The sequence below is a fragment of the Eleginops maclovinus genome, chromosome 18 (assembly GCF_036324505.1).
Source record: "Eleginops maclovinus isolate JMC-PN-2008 ecotype Puerto Natales chromosome 18, JC_Emac_rtc_rv5, whole genome shotgun sequence".
Lineage (NCBI taxonomy): Eukaryota > Metazoa > Chordata > Actinopteri > Perciformes > Eleginopidae > Eleginops > Eleginops maclovinus.
In genome coordinates this window covers 8,124,834-8,151,627 of record NC_086366.1, presented here as the reverse complement: position 1 = coordinate 8,151,627, position 26,794 = coordinate 8,124,834, and the positions used below count along the sequence as shown (strand labels likewise).

General features: G+C 40.3%; 1 protein-coding gene across 2 annotated transcripts in view; it reads right to left on the bottom strand.

The window, feature by feature from the left end:
• The window catches only part of igsf11 (immunoglobulin superfamily member 11), a 90,304-nt gene that overhangs the window by 35,018 nt on the left and 28,492 nt on the right, over positions 1-26,794 (bottom strand). For both annotated transcript variants that reach the window (XM_063906224.1, XM_063906225.1), the window contains exon 2: positions 25,889-25,918. In XM_063906224.1, coding sequence (XP_063762294.1) covers positions 25,889-25,918 — 30 coding nt within the window. The remainder of the gene's footprint in view (positions 1-25,888; positions 25,919-26,794) is intronic.

Below are 26,794 nucleotides of genomic sequence, written 5' to 3'. Positions count from 1 at the left end.
AATTGCAAATAAAGCAAAGGAAGTTGATGAAAAACGACATTGCCTTCCACTACTGTGCAGTTCAAGAAAAGGAAGCGGAGAAAATATGGGTGTGGGGGAGTGAATTAGTGGCAGGAATAGAGAGAGAGAGAGAGATGAGCCACCCATCATGCTGAGAGAGGCTCACATAATGAATGATTCATGCATTCATCTTTAACGATATTTGAAGAACCTTCGATTTCTCAAATGGATCACTTCACATCTCCCCCACTTTCCTAGAAATTAAAATGTCCTGGGTTGATATTTCTTATGAGGAGAGAGAGCGATGTGTATCTATCTTCTCACATCCATACTTTAATATATGTTCAATTCACACCCTTTTTTATCCGACACATATTGCACAGGGCAGTGGCAGCGCTATAAGCTAATTTAAGCGCTAACCCTGGAATTATTAATAAATTAAACTTCATATAGGACCCCTGATGGATAAATTTGCATAGACTCATCTAGATATGATGGATACAATGATAGATTACCAGGGGTTGAAAAATAATTATGCCATGTGACTTGATAATGTGATAATATACCTGCCATGAGGAGAGCAGGACTCTGGCAAAGGCAGTGTTTGTGCTAGCTATTGAACTGTATTAATCATTCCACAACAAGTGAGTGAATGAGAATAGAACCACAACAGTATGCAATTGTTGAGGGCCAACTTTATCACCTGAAAGTATAATGATGTGTACAAGTTTTGTACTTCAAATGTTACCAAAGCGTGCCTCTGTTTCGCTGTTCTCTCATTTAAATTCACATTGGTCCCATGGGGGAACTAGCCTAATGAAGTTGTGATTACTTAGCTGTCTGCGTGCTAAATGAGCAAATAATGAGAAAACCAATCAGTGTGGGTACTATGTGGCATCCTTCACTTGTAAAATACAGACTTGTAAGAGCGGTGACAGTGAAGCTGAGGAAATCTACTAGCTCGGAGCGTGCTGTTGCTCCCTTTGCTGCCACCACGATCAATTTAAATGGGCTTCCATATGGCGCTGAAGAATCAATGAGAGATCATTGTGGATTCCTCTCAGCACTTAATGTTGGTGGGGAGCAGGAGAGCCTAAATGTATACTGGAATTCCTCTGAGACGTCTCTGAAGAAATGGTGACTATATATGTATAATAACCAAAGCCCTTTAGTGGAGGTTCAGGGAGAGAAAAAAGGGGGAGTATGGCTACACTCTGAGAGTTTTGACCCATATCTGTACCACAGAACTGTCACAGGCTGGTAATGAATGGCTGACCTTGGTGGAAACTCGTACCTACACCTTGTCTTGGGGATAGTCCTAGAAAGATAGTGTGTGCGTTTGACTCATCCAAAGAGATGAAGGAAGCGCTGGAAGTACTGAGGAGGAGGAGGAGGAGGAGGAGGAGGAGGAGGAGGAGGAGGAGGAGGAAGGATGGCGCCCAATGCCAAGACATGAGGTAATTTTATCCCCCCCTCACAGCGTGTTATATGTTTATTCGATGGCAATTAGATTTTATATAGCTGGCATTTTCTGGCAAGTAGCTAAGCTCGTTAATCATACACTCAGGTAATCAGCATGCTCAGTTGAAGCACATGTAGTCATTTTAATGCACGTGTCAAGCAAGAGAAGGGGATTGGGGAGCAGTCCATGCTATGCAGTTGTGACAAATGTGTCTGTCTGTTGTTGCAACACTTTGTCAGCAGTTGTCATTTACAGGTAATGTAACCCAAATGACAAGGATCATGGAAATGATGTAAAGCTTAACGAGAAAGAAACGTCACATTGTGTTTTTAAACAGCTTGCCCTTTTTTTTTATCATGCATTCGTTAACTAAGAAGGATAAAGCAGTTGTGAATATCATCCCTTAAAATACTTCCTCTGATGGAAAATAAAGTAAAGGAGAAATATTCTCTCATCTGGAGCTCGTCCGCGAGGAACTCCTCACTCGTCATGATATCGTGCAAATACATTTTCTGCTTGGATCGACAAGAATAGAAGTTTTGTTGGTTGCCTTGTATGGTTGAATATAAACTGGATTGCCTCAGGAATATCAATTAGTGTCACCAATTCTCTGAAATTCTGCTCGGGGACATGCTGATTTTCTTTTCCTCACTCAAAAAACAAGCAGCAATAAAGATAAAAGCAAGAGATGGGGGAGGCACGAGGAGATATAGTTCCTCTCTTTCTGTTCATCTAACTTTTACAGCAAAGATAATAGGCACCTTTATGGGTTGCATTTAGGACACTATGTATTATCATTATGAAAATACAAAAAGTCCTAAACCTTAGCCATAAAGTCGAGGGAATAAGGTATACCCATAAGATGTAATTTAAATGTATATTTACCTTTGAAACATGAATGTGCATCACAACGAAAGACAACTACACATTGAATGTATCCCTATGCCAACCTGAGTGTTGTGGGAAGCATGGGCTGTGTTAGTTCATTTTAAAGCCAAATAAAACCACATGAAAAGAAACATTTATTCAAGAGGGAGAATGTTCCACAGCCTAACCAGGGAGTAAGCTCCAAAAAATATATACAGCCTGCTCGTAACCGTTAAGAGCCAGAAAATGACTGCACTAAGACACATATTTACCCAAAATCCACAAACAACCTGAAGTGCAATAACGCCAAAGCCTTGACAACCTATACTTACTTTAAGCATAATAATAATCCAAAATGTCTCCTTGCAGCACTTTAGAAATTATTACACAACAAACTACTGAACACGTGGTGCACACACACACACACCACAGACAAGTATCACTGATTACACACTTCATTGACACATTACAAACTCTGCATTCAGAGGCCACTATAACAGATTTCATTCAGACATTCCCGACTTTGCCTGCTCATATCCAAAACAAAATTAAGGGCGAAATGAGCTACTATGTGAACAAATGAAGTGAAAACACCCCAAAATAATTGAACAATCAAACCAGTAAAGGGTAGGAATCTAAGGAAAGTCAGTAGAGTTTGGATGTGTGAGAAAGTGCTGTATAGTTTTATTGTAAAAAAAACAAAAGGAAAGTACCAAATGCCACATTGCAAAGATGTGTTGCGAGATGAGATCTTCCCACAGCTGGTTACTTACCAGCACATCTAAGTGTATAATCACCTGTCTGATGCTTTACATTAAATCGGCTTCAGCTTCAGTGGGAACTGATTTTAAAACGGCAGCATTCCTAGCAGGCACTTACAGAGTTAGTGGGATCGAAAGACGGATCCTAAAGACAGAGGAGTCTTACAGAGAGCAGGAGTGAGAGACATTAGCCCTGGGGACGGACAGGGGGATGATCAGCACATGATGCAGCCCTATTTGACAAGGATACGCTTTGTAAACTTAGAGTCTCACACACACACACACACACACCCCCACACACACACACACACACATACAAGCCTTGAGACACAAAAAAGAAAACCTAAAAACACAAATGTCTTGTTCAGCAATCACAGATGGGAGATCACATGTGAAAAACAATTCCGTTCTTGTTTTGACATATCTAAATGTCCTTAGAAATAAAAGACATATCATTTGGGATAAAAACACCAAGTTGGTAAAACAAAAAGAGTCAAGTCCATTCCCTTTTTTGCCCTCTTATGTCTCTGGTGGGACGAAAAAGAGTAACCAAATAAGGGAGAGTGATAGACACTGAGGAGATGTTGTTGAACTTTCCATCTAAATATAAAAACTGACAGTCGGTTCCACGTTGCAATTATCTCTCCATCACACACTCGTTTTCACACATGAATCCCAGAGAGGGTATGATTTAGCCATAAGCCTCGCCAAGGATCGTTTTCAACCCAGTGGAGGTTTAAATCATACAGCTTCAAACACATCCCACGATAGCTCCGAGGAAGGACCATAAACACTTTTGCTATGATAACACTGGGTCAGATTCAAGGCCAAGTATGGAGACATGCGAGGTCTGCCCAGAGACAAGCACTAAGATACTGTTGACCGTAAAGACTTACAGGGTGGGAGGGCGACAGACTCCAACATATTAAAGACAAATGACAGAAATGTGTGGTGGTAAAACAGACCAGATGTTCTTATTATTTATAATTGTGTTCACAAAAATCCTGATTGCACTTATCCAAATGGGCTTTGTGTATTCATACATTCTGGTTATTGAACATTAATCTAGTTCTGGATCATACTCCCACTATTTAATCAGTAATTGACCAAAGAAAACAGAACAGATGCTTTTCGTTTTCTCGTTTTAAATGTAACCGCTCAAACACAAATTGCAAGCAAGGCGAAACTGCCAGAGTTAAAGCACATTCATTAGGCGGGTAACCTAGCGAGCCTGGTTTAGATGAGAGGATTTAGGAGCCTGGTACAGTCTCTGAATATAGAGTTGGTGTAATTTCCATCCAATCCCTGAGATTTCACACTCGCTCCTGTGAAAAATCACACTTAAAGGGGCTCCAGTAAGCAGGGGCTTAATTGGCTGTGACGTGAGATGCATAATACCAGCTAACTCTCTATTTAAAACACAGTGATAGAGCACACAAATACATTCCACACACACACACATACAGGCAACTTCATACCAATCATACAAAATTACTGTATCCGCACACACACGCACACACACGTGGGTAGACCACATCTGATCTAAGGATCTATATGCAGCGAGAAAAAGCAGTTTAGAGGCAACAACAAATCATGCAAAAAGATTAAGTCACACCTTTCATAGCCTGAAAATGGCAGGAGAGGGGGAGGGAGAGAGAGGTGTGTGTTTGTTTCTGTGAGTGTACTCGATTGGAACCACGAACCAGTGGGTCAACTTCTGTTATAAATCAAATTAAACATGTAGCACAAAGAAAACATGTTTGGCCCACAACAAGAATACATTATAAAGGCCATTATTCCCTCACAGCTGCTAGCAGCTTTGAATCCTGTAGAGTATGCGGAGTTGTTTACATATTTGCAGATACTTAACCTGTAAGGTATTCACACGCTGTACAGTAAAGCCCTCATCAATCGTCGGTAACTGTGCCTGCTCGTTAAACTGAGCGAAGCTTGAATGGCGCTGATTTATTGCTTTCCTTTTTGATTGATTACATTCAATGGCTCTTACGCTTTGGTATGAGCTCTAAATGATTGAAATAGATTCTGAAATACAGCGCCGTAGTAACACGTAAAGACTCTGTGTAATGCAGCTGGTAATTACATACTGGTAATGTTCTGTCGATTTAAGACTAGCATGAATCCTATTTTTGTATTCACGGTTCACTTTAAGCTGATTAACGAGCCAAGTGAATAATTATTTTGGCCCGTTAGCTCCTTCAGCTCGTTAGACATGCTCACAAGGAATATGTCCTCTGGTGTTTGTGTTTTGCATATTAAAGGACATTTATAAAACATGTTGTCTTAATTACGGGGGAAAATGGGAGGTCCTTGAATTGTTTTTGATTATCTACACTATGTCTTGTGAAAAATGCGTTCACAGAGACTACATGAAACAAGCTTAAAGGAGGCAATTAGCAAATTGAGCCGGATGTCTCAAAGTAATGATATGCCAATGCAAATGCTATTCAAGGGAGACATAAGATGAGAATGATAAAAGACGCTTTCTTTAGCCTTGTGGTGCTGTAAATCTTAAGAGATATCAGGTAATGGAAATGGCTTATGCTATTACAGGCTAATTACAGCCGGACCACCGGAGCAGCGAGATATAATACATAGCTGCAGTGATCATAATACACTCCTAAATTAGGAGGAGAAATCACCTTGACACCTAATGACTGACACAAGTGCCATTTACTGGTAGGGGTTGTTTGTAAATTGCTCACAACAAACATCCGAACTCCCTGTCCCGTCACTAACCCGCTACTACACAGAATGATACGTCTGGACACATAAATCCAGCGGTATGTAGGAACGTCTGGGAAATCGTTCCGAATTAGCACAAGGTCTTTGAAAGACAGACAGACAGACCAGGCCTCGGCTTGGTATTTCAACATGACAAAGATGAAACTGAATACCGCGTCTTGGAATAGACGCTTCACTTAGCGGCACCTGGAACTTGATCCCTTCACTTTCACTGGGGTCAAAGAAGTATCTGTCACCTTCTCTGTTTCTTTCTAACAAATCTCCATCTCTGACACACACACACACACACACACACACACACACACACACACACACACACACACACACACACACACACACACACACACACACACACACACACACACACACACACACACACACACACACACACACACACACACACACACACACACACACACACACACACACACACACACACACACACACACACACACACACACACACACACACACTCGTTTGTAAGGTCTGGCCTGGTGCGTAAAACTCTCAAAATAACCGTTGACACGATTTTCTGCACCATTCAAATGCCACAGCTGCTGCAGTGTAAAAATAGTACCGTCTTCTTGAGGTGTCTCACAAGAAGTAACATGTCAGGTGCTGATTGGTGATAAGACTGGATACTATAAAGTAAATCACATGCCGCTGAATAGCAAAGACATGCAAAGTGGGGATACAATCCTGATAAAGCTGGTGCGATGATGTGGAACCTTTAAGATAAATGTCAAGTGGAGCTCATTCAGTGGAGTGGAGAGCAGTGGAGCTTGTGTTCATCTTTGATATTCTTCAGTATGCGTGGTTTGACATAGCAACAATTATTTTTAATTTCCTACTATATACTTAACAAAATGTACATCAAACAGTTGATTTTTTTAGACTTTTCTCTCTTTCTCAGTCGAATTGGAAGTGAAGGAAGCTGAATAAATGTCTATATGTGATGAGTAGGTGGGTAACATGGTGTATAGGAGGTTGTATCGCACCAAGGAGCTATTAGACATCCTCCTGGATCAATATATTTAATATATGTTCACATTACATGTACTATTTCTGTCATATTGATGTTTCTATTATGTTGTTTTATTATGTACACTCAACATCTTTTGAACCTCTGCCTGTCCCTCTCAATTGCTCCTCCTGAGGTTTCTTCCATTTTACCCCTGTTAACATTTTAGAGGGTATCATCTCCTGTACAGACTGTAAAACCCCTTGAGGCAAATCTAGTATGTGTGATATTGGGATGGGTGAGTAAAATGTACTTGACATGATGGTAGGTGAAACAGGAGATAGCTGCAGAGAAGCATTCAGGTGTGATGTGAGCAGATCGATGGGCCAAATGACCCGCCACAGGCTTGACGTCACACTGTGCGCAGCAGAAGGCGGAAGAGGAGTCTGCTCAGCCAGGTGTTCACGTACACACAGAGCAGGACTGGGCCGCTGAACAGCTGGGTTAGGTCACAACCTGCAATGCCACTACATCCAAAAGGGCAGCATAAAAAACTGTAGAGTCCCGCTACAGGAAAGTCCAAGCACAGGGGGGCAGAGGGAGGCCAGAAGTCATTGAGCTGGACTGATTTGTACTGAGTATTATGATATGATATTATCTAATGTCTGGTAAGGCAGGGATAAAAATGGTTATCTTTGACCTCGTTTTACTACACCATGAAAAAAACTCCCCCAAAACTAAACAAAAAACTTTGACTTAAGGTGATTTTTAATGGCTTAAATATACTGCAATAATTATGTTGTTTAAACCCTTTAATTATTATTTTGGGTGAATTTGCAGCATACGTCAGTTTTGGATCATTTCACAAAGAAAACACTTACTGCATGTCTCTAAATAAGTGTGAAATCTCACATACTGACAATAAATGTATTGATTAAGAAATGATAAAGTTAAAAATCTTTAAATATATAATGAAGAAAAGACAGAATCCTCAACATGCAGTGCAAACTTTAAATTCAACAGGCAGATTTTAATATTCATCAATAAATTAAATCCACTTTCCTTCAGAGTTTTATTGTCACAGCATAATTATGCAAAACAGATCCAAAATATTCAGAAAACAACCGCTTCCAATGTTTTTGTTCAGTTACTAACATGCCTGATTAGTTAACCAAATATGCAAGACAATCAGCTCAGAGTCAACTTTGCCTCCACCAACACAGCACAAAGTTAGTTTGAACTTCCTGCTACTTCCTCAAGGCATCATTCAAACAACCAAAATAACAACAGCAAACCCGTGAAAAAGGAGTGAAATAATTTCCCCCTCCATTGTTTATCTAACCTACCCTTTGAAGCTGGTTCTTTATAATAATGTACAATGCACCTCTGCTTCTCATTAGGGTAAAGCGTGGCGTTACATCCCTTGAAAACATTTTGCACTGAAGATTAGTTTATAGCACCATTCACACATCACCTCAGCTGCGTTGGGAGACCAGTAAAGGGCGGGCTACAAATAGACTGCAGCTTCTGCTCTCTGTGGGACTATAACACACACACAAAGTGATGACAACTCACAGCTTTAAGTGCAAACCTCTAATGTTACCACTGTTTATTGCAAAACCTGAGAGACTGCGCTCAGGATATATGGATTTAATATACACCCAAAAATATTCAATATAAGCCCAATGCATAGAGTATGCGGCTGGGGAAATTAAGCCTCATCAACGGTTGTTGTACAAGAAAAAAAATCTCATAATTAGTTTGAGCTTGAATAAACTGAAACAGGATCACAGTGGGTGTGATCAAGTGGAGGATGAGTGTGACTTCCTTTCGTGAGAAGCTGGGGTGAGATTTGTCAAACTCAAAAAAGCCACAGTGGATGTGAAAATAATCATCCGTGTGTGTGCATGATAGTGTTTCTGTTGGTGTGCAGGTTACACATCTCTGCATCTGTAAAGCTTTATCTGCAGAGCAACAGAACAGGAGGAATAGCCCTTAATGTTATTTGTTATATTCAAATGAATCAAAAACAATGTAAGTGGTCCCACAGCCGAACAAAAGACGATGCCAGTCTGACTGGAGGGAAACTAAAGTGTCGCTATCATAGTGTGAACCAGAGAGGCTACCCAGAGCCATTAAGCCAACAAGAGGACAAGCACTGCAAGCCAAGCAGAAGAACTGCCTGGAGCAAGGGAGACGACTGTGTGTGGCTGTGGGAAAGTGTGTGTGTGCATTGGTGTAATGTGTGTGTTGCGTAGCCCACTGATAGTGCAGCATTGCTCTTTTTATATGTAAGTAGAGTTCTGTGAGTGAGCAAACGAGCTATAAAGGCCTGTAGAGTGACGGACATTTACCTCAGACCTCACTGTAGCAGTATTGTATTTTATTAGCAAAGGCGAGCCAGTCACGGAAGGAGGGTGGTACTGGGGATCAAATAAGGACTTGCTCTTAATTTCTCCAACCTTGTCGAGTGATGTGTAAGAAAGAAACTGGTGCATGAGCTGATACCGAGCTGGCACTGACAAAAACAGAAGGTTTAACAGTCATCGCTTCCTCCGTCCAACCATCAATGCATCCGTCCGTCTGTCTCTGTCCTCAGCTGTTTCTCTATTGTTATTTTCAGGCACTTTCATCACAACACACACAACCAACTGGCCAGAAAACATTGCACACACACACATAAACACAGTTCTGTAGAAAAAGTATGCATATCAGACATGAAAAACCTTGAAAGAGCACCTAATTCACCGTTACCAACAACTCCTCTTATAAAACCTGCTTAGGTTCAGTATAAACTTGGGGACTTTGTGTCAGACTCTGCATGGTTTCTTTCTCTTCCCAATATCACCATTAATCTGACATGGCACAGGCCATCTGTAGCTGACATCAGGAAATCACTGCTCACATGGCGTCTGTGTGTCTTCGTTAGTCTGTGTCACTGAAATGCTGCAGGGGGGAAGGAAGGAGCAGTGGCTCCCTATCTTTCCTTCCTTGATGAAAAGTAAAGAAAAATCAACATAAAGTAATTTGCATTTAGACCAGAGAAGAGCTGTGGTCGAACTTGCTCAGTGGAATACTTTATTCCCTCCTCAGGGAGTCAATCATTGCATCAACTTAAGCCATGAGTCAACATCTGTCTAGTTAGCGCTGTAGGACTTACTGCAATGTAAAAATAAAGAGTCATCAACTGTGTTTTGGATTATTTATCAAAGAGACTCAAAGATGATTTAATGAGAACAAGAAATAACAATGATAAAACCTGGAATACAGGATGTTTATATCAAAAATAAAACAGCTTTTGGTGATAATGCTTAAATTCTGGCTATGCTTTGTCTTTGCCTTACAGTTTATGACATAAATCCTGTGTAATCGATAACTGCCACAACCTACAGTAGAACTACTGAATCACACATGCCGTTACCCCTGACTATAAAAAGAGTGATGGCAGTGGATGAACAGCCTGTATTGCCTTTTCCTCTCCCTCCCGTTGTGCTCCTCTCATAACACAGCATAAGGGCAGCCCGTTACCATTGAGGCCTGATAAATGGCAGACTTCACCCTCTTCTGCTTCCTTTTCATAAACTAGGAAATAAAGCTACGCTGGTATTGAACCTTCCCTACTGAGCCTGCTGGGTCAATCTTATACCATTAAAGTACATTCTGCCTCCTTGCTTTATTTTAGTACAGTAGCAAGACATATGAGGTTGTAAATGGCTTCATCTGTTCGATTGTGATGTAAGAAATAATGTGCAGTAACAGGGGTTTCTGTACTCCAATACACAAGGGTCATTTAACTTCAGTTAGTAATTAAATGAAAGTTGATTTTCTGTCCATACCATCTTGCATGAAATAAGACTCAGTGCAGTCCAGGTTAAGTGAGCCAACTCCCTGTAAGCTGCTATCATAACCTTCTGCTCCCTCTTCGATGAGCTCATCACATTCGAGAGCTGATTAACGAAGACAGTATTGGTATTCTAACGGGCAAATAAAAGCTGCTGCTTACCAGCGAGAACTGCTGATTAAAATGAGATGTCAATTGTTAAACTTCATTAATCAAAATAAAACATTTTATTGGACTAGGATCACACTAGCCTCTTTTGTGTTTAGGCATATACACATACATACCGTACACGCCTCATGTCAGTCCTTTTGACTCTACCATTTGATTTTCTGCTTTCTACCGCATATAAAAGATTTATTAGAGGGGTTCCTCAACTTTTTCCGTCCAAAACCCTTAGTTTAGGCAAGAAAATCCTGGCGAACAAAGCATTTCTTCATGTTTCAAATCTCTTTTCCTGAGGTTGCTACATGGCTAGAGGACACAAAAAGTGCTCTTTCTAAAAAGTTACAGAAGATAAATGAAGCTGCGTTGATGTATTTGGAAGACATGGAAGGGATTTTATATGAAAGAATAGTTTGACATTTTGGGAAAATGCTGAATGCTGAGTACACATGTTTATTCATCTAGCCAGCAGGTGGTTGTAAAGATGAGGAAGGGACATTTTTTTTATCTGTGAGGCTGCTTTATTAAACCCTAAATCGATTTTTTTTTTTTTTATTGTTTCAATGTCTATATGGGGATGAGGGGAATGGATTGTATCATACAGACATCCTTTAACTGAGCAAAGACAGATTACTGAAAGTAAAGGTCAACATAAGGTCAAACTTCACACAGATACATATAAAAATGTCATTTTCTGACCATGGTAGAGGGGACACATTTCTACAAACAAATCCATTTCTGCAAGGACCAAGTGGACTAAAGCAATATCTCCGGCGGGCGAAAGAAACATATTTCATATTATTACACCACTTCTCACTCATGCGCGGGCCGAGCCGAGAAACTGCACATTTCTTAGCGCTATGGTGTCTGTGTTTGAATTTCCAGCCAGGATCGACTCTTGAGGTGCCGTGAACCACCCTCGGTTTCACTCAAGTCTGAGCTGTGACTCTACACGCCAAATACTAATAGAGTTTACATCAAAGATTTCCCTCCCGCTGTGACAGCCAAGTAGATAGATACACTCACACACAATCTCTGCCACCTCCTGCCCTTTCCTCCCTCCTTCTCTCCTTCCCTCATCTCCCACCTCCGGGGGTGTTGGTAGCAGGGTGGAGTGTCACCTTGCTCTGCACCCAGTGGCTAGCTGATGATTTATGGCTGAGCAAAGCAGGGTGTGTATGGGAGATGAAGTTGGTGGATGGCTAGGTTCAAAATCACTTGTGGCCATGTATGAAAGTGAACCATGATGAATTAATCTAGCTGCTGTATGTCAATCAAAATGATCTTCCTCCGGCATACAGTACGTTTTAGATGCATCCAGAGGCTTAAGGTAGTTTTCTCTTCTGTGTTATTTTTCTACATTCACACCCATGTGTTAGACTGAAGATATAAGGTGCTGCTCACTCTCCTTTAGAAGAAAAATGCCGTTGAGAGTATTTATATTAAATCAGATGGTAGGTAATGTATTTTACTAAGATTTAGTTTACTCAAAGTTTGAAAAATAGCCACATGAATTAAAAAGTTAAACACAGCAGTATATAGGCAGACTGCACTTCTGATGTAATGCCTTTTAGCATATGTAGTATATCAACTAACAATTGCAGGCCATTGTGCAGTACTCGTTAAGGAAGAAACAAAGAAACAAAAGAAAGTTGGATGTTTGTGGTGAAAAATGGGTTGATCTGGACAAAAAAGCCCCATTCTTCATTGTTCTGCTTAATACATCTGTCAGTAAGGTTCAGTGCACAAAGACACAAGTGTGAAAATCAGGATAACTGACATGTAGAAAAATAATGGAGTAATGGTATACCACGATAGAAATGTATTTTACTTGCTGTGAATTACCTGCATGTAATGTAATAACTCATTTAAATGCATGTTTTGCAGATATAATAAGGACAGTCACAGAGAGGTTCTTGTTTAGTATGCTAATATACATTTATTCATTATGAATAAAATTATACTTATATGCGGTAGAGGGAACCCCTGTGATGTGTGGCTTTCAGTAAGGAGCCGCTCCCTACGGCTCACTGAATTACTGAAGTCGCACACAGCATATAAAACAGGATGTCCCCTGGACATTTACAAGAGTTACAGTAAAGGAGGATACATTTCTGTTAGACTGTAAGGAATACCACTGGGAACAAACCCTATGGTATTACATTGTGTTTCTTTTAAACACAACTACGTCTATATTATTGTTAATGGTGCACGTTTTGGTTGCGTTTAAGTGGCATCAAGTGATTATCTTTCGGTTGAATATGAATGCTTCATCACACCTTATGTATTTGAGCCACAACAGCATGAGTGAGCAACTTGCAGTGGCCAAGAGCACCCATCGACCAGTTGTCCGTACTGTATGCATACTGTATGAGTCATACAACAGCAAGTCACACTGACAGATTGTGCTTTGCTCTCCATCTGAGTCCGTTCATATGTCAGTGATTTCACAGCTACACAATTGTTGCTCTGCCATTTCTGTCATCTCCAAGTGACCATACTGTTTGTGATGAATAACTGGAAATCTGTTGATGGTTCCAAAGGGACATTTATTTATGTCATTGCCTGACACTTAACCAGGAAAACAGTATCAGTACTGTACTTAAAGGATAATTACAGTATGGTGTTATATGCTTTGTTTTACCATTGAGAGACTATAAAATAACAATAAATAGATTGTTGTTGTTTGTGTTGTCTCTATAAATCGTATCCCTCTGTGCCATCAGCCCTCTATTGCTGAGCAAAACAAATTAATAATAAAAAGCTCGATTGAGTCACACTTTTGCATTGAGTGACATTTGTTTATTCCTTACCATCAACCAATATATTTTTTGTTGACTAAATCCCATATACCCCTTGCTGCTGTAAATATTCCCTAGAGCACCACATGTGTATTATTCTGCTGCATTAAATAGTTCCTAAATAAATCATTATTTATTTATTTTTGGACATTCTTTTAGAGAAACTTTTCATTTGTGATCCACTTTTCAAGATTTCTGACTTAAGGGTCTAACCGGGCAAAGTGTGACAGGTAAATAAGATTTAAGTGCTGATGTTTTTAAATTACATAAAAAAACATCAGCCTTATCCTTTTTAAAAGGTACAGTAGCTTAATATTGTAATGCTCAAGTGTCAAATCCATGCTGTCCTATAGACGCACCTTGTAAAGTTTGACTGCAGAGCCCATATAAGTTATGACACTTCAGTAACCCATCATGTGCTTCATAGCATCATATAACACTGCTGGCTGACTTCAACTTGTATGAACCCTACGGGCTTGGTTCTGGTAGGACACAATCTCTACTGAAAATTTGTTTTCACAATTTTTCTCTCACAATTGGTTCACAAATATAGTGAACATTGCGGTAAAGTCAATTTGCAGTTACGGCTGGAGGCAGGAAATAGCTACAGTACATCAATTCTTATTTTTTTCATAGTCCTCCATCAGGATATATCAAAGCTCTACAACTGGCCCACTTCCCTGCATGAGGCGACAATAGCGTCACCACGGAGTAATGAATCAAATTAAGTGGAATGTCAGCTAGGCTAACAGAGCTCTTCTTCTCCTCTCAGCATGAAAAGGAATAGTTTCATGCCTCCAATTTGTCTTTCCATGCCCTCGCTGGCATATATTTTTGCGTTTCATCTAAAAAACAGGGAGAAAAATTATGCTTCTGGCAAAAAACAGAGTAGAAGAGGCGAGAATCAAATTGGAAATGTAGAATCTTTATTCATGGAGTCAGAGGTAGAGCTGTTGCATGGTGTTGAGTAGAGCCTTACCTTTGGGTGTGATGTAAATATATGCAATAACATAAATTATATCCCAAAGGAAGGACCTGCAACTCTACCTCTTTCTTTCCTTTCCCCCTCCCTCTTTCCCATGTAGATTAAAGTACATAAAAGTGATATGGAGGGAGAGTGATGCTTTACAGTGACAGAAGAAAGAGAACGACACAGCAATATGTTGATGATATGGTGATGAGCAAGACAGAAGATGAAAGTGTGAGTACAACACAGAGAGAAGGAAAGCAGGAGCAATAATTCTGAATGAATAAATATGCAGTGAGGCTTGTATACAAGTGTGTAAGTTATAGCTCTTTTGTGCCTTTGGTGTAATACAAATAGTATGTTTTACATCTAAAGCAGCCAACTATGGCCTCTGGACACAGGAAGTAAACAAACCAATTTGTTTTTGTCAGTGTTTAACCTCCAGCCAACTTTTATTTTATTAAGTGTACAGTACATGATTACTTAATGCAGTTATACAATTATACTAACTTGCTGTAATTTGTTAAGAGATCACAGCAGATGTTAATGTTTGGAGGTTTCTCACACTCCATTTACTACGGACAGAGAATAAACCCAAGAAAAGGAAGTCTTTCCTCTTTTTGATGTTATCCTTGACCGCTGCCCTGGGTTTTTGGTGTTGTGAACATACAGTAGGAAAGGATGCGTTGCTTTAAAAAGCATTGTGGCTGTAGTCACTTGTTGGATAGTAATACTGAAAGGAGAATTTTAGGATTAATTTGAGACAATCTACATCACATGGGCTCCATTTAATTCACTTAACCTACAGTACATACTTCTTTGGTTTGGTTTAGGAAGGGCCATAGATCTTTGATTAATATGATAGTGTAATGTCTGGGTGTTTAAAGTGATGATTTACATTGAGTCATTTAGTCATGACGGCTGGTTGTGCATCATTTCTAAATCAGCAAACATATGCACCATTGTAAGTGACTAACACAAATAACTTGCCTCAAACCAGACCATCCATTAGAAAACTACTAACTACAGAATAGTCTGCTAAAAATAACAATTATTGGAATAACTTGTAATAAAAATGTTTATTGTTTATTTCAAAAGTTTAAGCACTGGGAACAAGATGTCCCTCGTTCATTTAACGGTAACTTCTTAGTTTATGTGACAGGAGGTTGTACGTTTCTACACATTACTTTTGAAGTTGCACAATAGGATCAAAATTGGCTTCCAAGTTGGGATGTAACAAAATCCTGCTCACACATCCACGACTTTCATAATTTAAAATGACCGCATGACAACTTTATCTCTCAAACAGATGAATGTAAAACGATCTTTTATTGTCAAATCCGCCGCAGACATTCTGCTCAGTAAAAGTCAAATATTCACGTGAACTAACAATAAGCAGTCCATAGAACGTAAGAAACAAAGATGTAAAGAAAAGATGCGTTCACTCAACCTGCTATTGTAATAATAATAAAAAGGTTGTCTTCCTGTGTCTTATTTTCAGATTGTTTATCAAAACTAGGATTGATACTGCCTAAACAAATCTGGAAATAGAATATTATCCTAAAGTTATACACCCACAATACTAATATTATAGAGATTGAGGTAAGACGAAATGACAGATGTATATTTGTTGCTACAAATGATCAACCGCGTAAGCAGTGGCTAAATCCTGGATAGAAAAAAAAAAGGTTTTAAAAGAAGCAGAGAAAAGTGGTAGAGGGATAGAGCAGAGAAGAGGGAGAAAGACTGAATAAAAATGGCAAGAGAGTGAGATTATCCGTGGCATTTCACTATGTTTCTAATCCATACTTTATAATAGTGTCGCCCAGAGCCAGACCGTAAATCTGTCATACACAGAGGAGAGGAACTATAGGAACACTTAGCAGACAAATGAGCAGGAGGGAAGAGAGGATATTACACTGTAGACTGTGGTAATCTGTCTCTCTCTAGATAGATAAGCATGAATGCTTCTATGGGTAACAAACAAGCTAACCACTATTCTATCATAGGTGAAATGGGACTATGGTAAGTCATTTTGTGTCAAATATTACCCAATTTAAAACAAAACTGTGCTAATTCATGACTGAACTGATTCTGCTAATACCCCTCTTTTGACCCTCCTGCTTTCACTTCCTCACGGTGAGTCTTGGTACCATTTACAAAAACATTTGGCTTGAGGATTTTGAGAGCGCTGTCTGTTTGAGAGAGGGTCTATTTGCATCGCCAGTCGAACAACTGAAAAGGTGCTTCCAATGTCTTTGGGGCACGGCGAGAAGATGAATAAGAGAAGAGGCATAAGACTTGCTCTATATATAGCAGGTAATCTGTCATCTCATTTTTGTCATATCCCTTCCCCTCGTTTTTGCTTTGAGGAATGAGGGATTGATGTTCCAAAGATCAGAGGAAGAAAGGAGGGAATCTTAGAGGATTGAACAGAAAAGAATAGGGAGAGAGCGCAAGTCTGTGTGTTGGGAGGAGTAAGGAGGGTGCCTGCGCTGAGCGACTGATGACTGCTGTTTTCAGAGACCCAGTTGCAGCTGGCCGAAGTCCAAGCAGAATAGTTCAACTACAAGTAAGAAAAAAAGTAAAACTATACATCTAACACTTCAGTGTCAAAAGATTTCCGCTGATTCCCATCATACACTGCAAAAAAAATCATTTCCTGTCGACCTGCAACTATGCTGCCCGGAGTCAGATATCTCTAAAGTAGATATTGTTTTGAACGTCAGATCTGACAGGTTGAACTCCCTGGCAGACAGATCAGCTAGAGACAAATATGACTGACACACACACACACACACACACACACACACACACACACACACACACACACACACACACACACACACACACACACACACACACACACACACACACACACACACACACACACACACACACACACACACACACACACACACACACACACACACACACACACACACACACACACACACACACACACACACACACACACACACACACACACACACACACACACACACACACACACACACACACAGAGAGGTCTTAGAGCTTTGTTTGATAAGGTTCGCCTTGTGGTCACTTCAAAGCAGAGATGAAGGAGTGGATACTTGAGGAAAAAAGATGGAGGGATAAAAGAGAGAATGGGAGGAAGGAGTGAGGAGTTAGAGATGAGGCAGAATAAAAAGAAGCAGCAACAGAACACAAGAGCTGGGTTAAATGAAAGAAACAAAGAGGGATTACTCTCCAAAAATAAAAACACAAAAAAAAGGGAGGAATGAATACATGTAGCGGGACACAAAGAAAAAGTCGAAATAAAAGTGGAATGGAAGATATTCATGTTCGCACACACATCAAAGTTGCACACCTGGGGCGATGAATCAGGAACATTGGTGAGGTTTGGGAGGCCGAATCTCGCCCCACTGTGCAAGTCCTAACTAAAGCAACTTTTCTTTTGATGATAGAATATCTTTTCTGCTTTCAATCCAGAAAACTCTGATAAGTAGATATGGTAAAGCCTGGAGGCTTGCACTAATGCGTGTGGGAGAGCGAGGGATCATTAGAAGAACTCAACCATTTGCAGACAGTTAGCTAGCTAGCTCCATCTAGAAACACTTTCCCTGAATAATTCACAGAGGTGTAAATAAAATATATCCATTGGCCTTCACCTAAAAATAAAAAAAATAGAAACAAGATAGCTGCCATGCTGAGTAATGAGTTCTTCTAAAGCAGATGAGTTCGAATATGACATGCAAGCAGATGGGTAATATAAAAATGAGCTTACCTCAAAATTCAGTTATTCACATTGATATTCGAGGAGGTGGCTGTATTACTTGATTTAAAGCAGAATATTTCATTTATATAGCTGCCTTTGATAAGACGGTAAAACATGCCGTCTCTCTGAAACCGCAAAAATTGTGACATCAGTGATGTCCAAAAGCACCATCATCGAAAAACAATAACTGTGGAACATAGTTATCCAGGGGTGGTTGCTCGGCAGGCGCATTACTTCCCTTTAATTGTGCCAGAATAACAGATGATAGCAGAACGTTTATTGCTTTTCTCCTGCAGCGAAGAGAGCAATATTTTCTGCATAATGCATAAGCGCCAGGACAAGGACCAAATCATCCCCAAAAACAAATAGCCTCATAATGACTGGGGCGGCAAGCTGTGTGTGTGCTTTGTGTGTAAGCTATCAGTTCTCCTCACAGAGATGACTGAGTGCTATACACAGGCAGATGGAGGGCTGAAAAGACAAGAAATCAAAGTAGTACCCAGTAAGGAGAAGATGAACAGAACAGATGTATTTTCAATGCGTCACACTGTTGATGCAATGTGAAAGTGGTCAACCTACGTGACAAACCTCAAACACTGACTGAGCAGAAATCAATACGTCCTCCAAGCGATTTGTAATTGTTGCTCCTGTGATTATCACTCCAGGTGGTTTAAGTATGGATCATGATCCTGCTTCTGGCACACAAAAAACATGTTATTTCTAAAAGGTCAACCAATAAAAAAACCTGTCTCATTTCTCCCATCCACCCTTGTATTTCCAAAATAATGCAATACATGGTCTTAAATGGGACCCCGGGGATTGTGAAACTCCCCTAGCATATACTGTACATTAACAGACCCTGAAATTCTGCAATTCAGAATAGAAAAAGCGAGAAAAAAAAGGTCACCGCTTTTCAAGACTTTACTTACCCTTTGCCCCTCTTGCATAATGAAACCGCTGATCCCAAACAACCTCTCGCTGCCTTTTGTCGAACAGAGAGGTGCTATCCAAAGATTTCAGTTGAATTTTCGGAAAGAGCTTTTATATGTCTGATAATATTCTCCTTCCTGCCCGTACAATTTTATTTCAGGACCCTGCTTTCATATCTGTCCAAATGCCAAGGTTGAGAAAGTTAAAAGATGTTTCCTTGTTGAGCCCTCAGAGACAGACATCTAAGGACAGCTGCTCCCCCTCTTCCGTCCCTCCCCCATTTCTTTCACTCCTTGCCTTCCATACTCTGTCAATCAAAGAGAAACGTTTAACTCTACTCTTCCAGCCCCACCTCTCCGAACTCAACATATTTCCTCCCTCTCTGTTCTCATAAAGCACTCTTACTGTCCTTTTCTTCTAGACAAATCTTTTCTTTCATTTCCTTACAATGAATAATTGTTCTATTGAGGCAAATGGGTCAAGTGTGAAGTGTCAGTAGTAAGTCAGCTAAAAAGGAAGGCAGTCTTCGTGTGTGTGTGTGTGTGTGTGTGTGTGTGTGTGTGTGTGTGTGTGTGTGTGGGTGTGTGTGTCATGTATCAGGAGTTTCCTCTTAGCTCCTATTACTCTGACACAACAGTTTCTATATTAGCCGCGTGACGCTAACCGCTGCCTGAGCCTCAGGGATTGACCTCATCCTACCCACAATGCCTTCCTCACCTTACACACACCTCAGGTTGGAGCGAAAAGATTTCTTAAATGTGAAAATGGAACTCCCTTAAATACATCCTTTAAATATCATTGTCATGTTGTCTTGTGTTGAACGTATTCTGCTACTTTGATATAAAGCCTGTAGCTCATATAAAAATGTGTGTGCAATTGGAACCATATAGGCTAAACAGCGGTAAGACATCACTTTAATCACTGACCTTGTTAAAAACAAATGCTGTGTTGTCCCTTTGTCATGGCCTATATAAATGGTACAGTTAGTCTCTACCAATCTGCAACTGTCCTTTGAACCAAACTCCCAAGTTTATGTCCTGCAGGTCTTCAATTCTTGAAGGTGTGATGATTAATGATGAGCGTAGTGAACGCTAATGAGCATCCGCACTTCGGCTGTGCCCTTTTTCTTCCGTTCTTCCTGTGGATGGCATCTGTCCACCTTACACATGTAGAGAGAAAGTAGTCCTATCCCTGGCTGGAGGGCACAGCAGGGAGAGCTAACATACATTATATTCTTGGCACATCCTGAGAGAATAGGATAGAATAGAATAATGGAACAATATAGAATGTCAGCTTTGGATTCTATTATGGTGTGTTTAAAGAAGTCATGTGACGTATGGTAAATACATGTATTTAATTTCCTGCTGGGAGTTGGGAAAAAATGTGAAGCAACATTTATCTCATTTTAGCATGACGATTGCAAATGTGAGAAACAGCTAACCTGGCTTTGTCCAAAGGTACCTAAATCAGCGTCTAGTAATTCTAATGCACGAGAACTGACACATTATATGTTGTGCAAAAAGTGTAAATACAAAAAGTCTTACAGGAAGGTTAAGGTATTAAGCCAAACGTTTTCACAGGCAAACTTTGCAGTCCGACCCTTGAGAAGAAAATGAATAAGCGCAAGTTCACCTGTGTTATGTTTAACTCAACTTTTATGAACGTAGAGAAAATATATGGGATCAGATTTCCGAATATAAAGAGACAGATATCGGGTTATTGTAAATATTGTCATAAGGCCCCCGTTAAGAGCTGGCTATAAAGACAGTCAGTGCAAGGACAGGTTAATATGAATTGGACATATGATCACACTGAGGCCTTTCAATAATTGTGGCATGCACTGTTAATTCCAAGTGGTGTTTGTTTCGACTTTAATTGGATTAAAATGCATTTAATAGAATTGCCAACTGAACTTTACAATGGGGTAAGAAGACTTGGGTTCTTTAAGGTAAGATGTCACAGATATGTCACACTGCTGTAGTCGTGTTATAGCACAGCAGCTTGGAAAGGTGTTAGTGTGTACTGTGTCATTCCACTCATGCTCACATCCCTGACCTCGTAAACACAGGCTGTGGCGATGTGTGCGTGTGGGAAAGTGAGGTTAGAGGGTCAGAAAGGGAATGAGAATGTGTGAAAGTGTGTGTGTGTGAGAGAGAGAGAGAGGGAGAGAGACAGAGAGAGAGAGAGACAGACAGACAGAGAGACACAGAGAGAGAGACAAACAGAAAGAGAGACACAGAGAAAGAGAGAGACAGACAGAGACACAGAGAAAGAGAGACACAGAGAGAGAGACACACAGAGAGAGAGAGAGACAGACAGACAGACAGAGAGAGAGAGAGAGAGTGAGATGACTGACAGACAGTCAGTCCGGAGAAAGTCGTCCTGTGTCATTCATCCTTCCACCGGAGCCATCAGAGCACAATGACGTACCGGGATGTTAACTGTACTCACTGCAGCACCGATTTCCCAAGATACATCATGTCAGGAACAAGGTGCATTATTCAACTCCACAAAGCAGCCTCTCTGAGGTTTTTACTGCAGGAAACAAAGTAGTCAGCATTTAGAAACTGCTACAGGGGCTTGAACTTGTGAGACTCTTTGGTGTGGCAATGTGGAAAATATATCTCCATTACAAGTACCCAGCATTATTGCCACCGGTTTTCCAAGTTTATGTTAAGTAAAATGTGTCTTTTTTTTGTCTGTCTCTCTCTATTTTGTGTGATATACACAAAACAATCACACGAAATGTCTACACTTTTTATCAAGTTAAAACTGATGATTACCAGGACGGATTACCCCAACGATCTGATGTACTGGCTGAGAGGTAAGGTGTCTTCACATGTTAATCTGAGCAGACAGATTCCTGAGCACAACAAAGAAGACAGGTCATATTTCCAAATGTTAGATTATCAGGCATCAATGATTGATAGTCCCAATACTGAAATTGATGATGTTTATGTTCTACTGAAAACAGGTCTCTTCATAATTCAGGTTTTCTACACAATTTGTATTTGCCTAAGTATATTTTACACATAGACAATAAATCAGTAAAAATAACAGCCAATTTTTGACATTTTCAAAGGCCGAGACAGACTTTTATTATGGTTCAAGGACTTCTTGCCTTTGTCCCTGTGTCTTTGCACTACATTCCAGCCGGTTGTATAGTTAATGTAAAGGATTTTCTTGAAAAACGTACATAAATTATGCTTCCCTCTATGCATACTCAGTCTTCTGTCCTGCAACAGCTCACCTCGTAACATTAGGAACATCCTTTCAATCTCCGATAAAAAGTCATTTTCACAAACTTGCATTCCTGCAGTGGGTGTTCAGCCCCTTTGATGTTCCTCTTTTTGAACAATGGGAGCTAGCACCGAAGCCCCATCTAAGCCTGCCGCCCTCTCCCTCCTAACTTTCCTCTCCCTCCATTGTCCTCGGATCATATTCTGTGAACTCTCATTACAGGGGTGGTAATAAACTCTTCAGCACTAAGAACCTCGTTATTATCCGTCAACTGTGGACTACATCTCTAAGCTGATTAGCCAGAGCTGCCTTTTCAGCATTTCAATTAGGAACATTTTGAATAGTCAAGCAGAATGCCTGCCTTATATTCATTTCTGACGTTCTTAGAGTGCTACGCAATGTCAAAATGGGAGTAATCCAAGAAACACATTGCAGCAGTGAAGCTAAAAGTGCAACAGAAGAATGACATCAAGGCATATTTTAACATTGAACTCACAGGGAATCACAAAAGTAGTTATCCACAGCAATCCAAAGGCATTTCCACCAGCAGAGAGGCATGCAGTTTTAGTGTAAATGACCCAGCTGGCAATCATATTACTGTCATACACACACACACAGAATGTATGGCGTGCTTCAAAAACAAAACAATAATGACTATCATCATTACTGTTCAATTAAACCAAGACAATTAGCTGAGAGGACAACTATAGCCTCCAGATGTAGACGGTTTGGTTTAAGATGATATGTTTATTCGCTTTAGCTTTGGTTGAAGTTATCTACATCTGCTTCTAAATAAATGTCCGCTTTGATAGGACTACAAAAAGGGTACGAACTAATAAATGTGTCAATCAGAGAAGCTGGCTCTTAACTTAATAAGCTGCAAAACTAAGTCCCCAGCAGGCTGTGGTCACCTACATGCTTAATCTCACTGTTTGACTGTCGCTGTTGTCACATGTCATTTCAGAGGAGCTTGTTGAGAAGAAGTCTCACATAGAGGAACTTGTGTCTGGGAAAGAATAAGAGAAAAACGCGGGTGGATGAGTTTGTGACTCCTAGCACTAATGGATTTGGGTCAGATGACGAGGATATGATCTGCTCAGTGCTCTGTGTGTGTGTGTGTGTGTGTGTTCGCATGGTTATGTGATGTCATTGGCTGTTGAGCCAAAATATGATGATCTCGGGGTATTATCGGTATCTGTTTAAGGTATCCGGCTTTATCAAATACCCACTTGACACAGGAGTCACCGTGTTTTATCATTCTGTCTCTGTCTGACTCTCTCACTTTCACTAATCCATTCAGTCATTGTTAATCCAGCTGTGTGCTGGTACAAAAATGTGCTGAACATGGCTGTCAACCACGTCACTGAGGTGTGGATGTCATACCTGTCCGTGTTTTTGTGCCTACATTATCATTGCTGTGAGCCACTCGGGGACACGTGCAGTACTTTTAATTTTCACATTACAGCACACTGAAGCCCTTAAGTGAAGATCATCAATGTGCATGTCTCTCTCTGAGGTGAAATGTTCTCGTCATGTTCTCAGTTGGGTTAATAGGAGGCCATCTTCACTTAGAGCGTCAGTCTGAGAGAGGCACATGAAAAAAGGGATACAGTCATACACACTTGAGTGTTTCTGCTGTGGTCATGTACCATTTCCCAGAGAACAACGGCAGTGGGGAAACAAAGAGTCAAGTGCCTTTTCCCAGGGTAGCTAAGTGATACTTGTAAAGGAATGAAAGCCAGGCATATTTTTACAGTCGCAATTTCACTCATTAGACCCTCTGACATAAAAGCAGTATTTTAGAGGTGAGAAATGACACCAGGTGGCATATTTCACTCGCAAACTGATTCAGATCAACAACAATACACTCTTTGGATCAAAAAGAATATAACGCACATGTGATCAACTTTTTTATCCTTGTTGTTAAATTGTCTGTTTAATATAGAAGTTTAATGTTGAGCTGCTGATTGCTTCACCTGGGCAGTTCTACATTTGTCTCCTACACAATAGCCTTTGCACACTAGCAAAGGCATTCTTTAATTTGATCAACGTAAAAACAATTTTGTATTTTCCTAGTTAAAGTTATTAATCAGCAGAGAATCAGTTACACTTTAAACCCTATTCCTAGCAGAGTGGATTTTTAGGAGTTTCATTAGAAACTAGAGGGTATAGTCTGTTCTCATGACGCCCAGATTAGGATTTGACAGCCTGTGGAGAGTGGATGGTGTGGGAGTGAAATGGATAAAGAGACAAACACTCAGATTGTAGAGACATCCAGAGATTTACACAAGCACAGACGAAAAGCGAATATTAAAAAGGTAGGAGGAAGGGGAAGAGATCATGGATCAAGACCCATTACAAAGAATGAGCAGTCATATTGAGATTGAGTAGAGGAAGGAGAAGAAAAGGTGATGGAGATTGAGTGCCTGAATAGGAGAGGAAGTGAGGCATCACAATTAAAAGATGCAGCTGCGACGGCTCATCGTAATATATAGAGAAAACAGGAAGAGGAAATGCAATGGTGTATACACTACTAGAGTGACGGATATAGGGAGAGATGCTGAGCACTAAAACGTAGTAGAGGAGACAGCAGATGGTGGGGATTATTCTGGACTAAAATACTCTGGGATCTACAGAGGGAAGGACGCAGACATAAACCGTTACAGACTCCATCTGCCAGAAATAGACCAAAAAGAGCTGTATGTCCACCATCAGCATAATGATCAAATGTTGCCTAGATGGCAAAACCCTAAGCGGCTATGAACAACACAATAGGTACTTTGTCAAATCTCAGTTTAGATAATGCTGCTAATACTGTTGTGATTTTAGTTAAAAAAAAAGTTGACATTGTTCTAGTCACATACTACCTGCAATAAAAAACACATTATAGGTCCTTTTATGACACTTAAAGCCACTTTAAATGTTGCTTAGCCAGCACTGCAACTCTCAGATGGCGTTTATGTTAAAACATAATATTAGACATTAACATAAATCAGTTTTTTCAGGAATGGGTGAATGTTGGCATGTGTTGAAAAGCACTTTGAGTGCTCTGAAAGGTGTTGTTTACAGTAGATGCAGTTACCATTTTGCAGCAGGTGCAAGTGTACGGAAGTATTGAAGGATTTGTTTGTGTGTGATTACAGCTGATACTATAAGACACCCCTAATCCACATTTTATGTTCACCATGATTAGGATAACAGGCTGCGCTAAATGTGTGTGTGCAGTGGGAAAAAAACATCAAACTGGTTCACAAATCTCCCCAGTAAGGCGTCAATATCAATCCACCCACAGTCTACAGTTTAATGCCTCCCAGTCAAACCACCCCATCAAGACCAGAGAAAAATCTGGAAATTAAAGACTTTTTTTTTTTACCTTTCCCTGTGTGTAGATCAAACCTCGAACCTGCAGGGGGAAAAAAAAGAGAACATAATTACTGTTGTGTTTGAGGGAGGCTGAGCAGATCATACAGTGTGCTGCAACACTGATCAAGCAATTTGAGGAAAAATCAACAACATCATTTTCTCTCAGTGGGCAGACAGAACCCACACCATGATCTGTTCCAGTCTGCGGCTTTTCTCAATACTCCTCTATCACTGCCTATTGAGCCGTGTCACTCAAGACTTCCCTGCTGCAGCTAGTCATTGTGAGTACATTTGAACCTCAGCATTAGTGATAGCATGGCAAGCAAATTGACTTAGTCTGCGTGTGTTTGAAAGAGAGCGTCCGTGTTTGTGCGTTATGGACTAATTATCTAACCAGACAGAGGACAGTTAATTAAATCCTTCCCCGGCACTGAGCATAAAGTGATTATTGTGACTGGGTGCATAGCTACCAAAAACATCAACATGTGACTAGTACATCAAAAGTGCAACAACGTACTTCATAACGTAACAGAGACAGACACACAAAAAGCATTTCTCCTTCATGCCTGCTTAAATTGCAAACAGGCACCACATTTTTGCGTCATCACCTTGTCTTGTTAGCATCCGTAAAATGTATCATAAATCTTTCTATCATCATCAGCTGTTTCAAATAGCCTGTGCGCCCAATAAAATAACTCTCTCTGCCAGGCAAAATAAAATCAGATGGCAGCTGGATTTACCTCAATTGACTTCCATCGGACAGGCTGCCAATATCATCTTTACTGCCACCGTCATTACAGTTGGCAGTGATGAACACATGTGACTTCTGCTTGTATGGCGGCAGCTAAACTAAATAAACTTCTTATACTTCAATGTTATAGTAAGAAAGAATAGTTACAGATTACTGCAAGGCCTT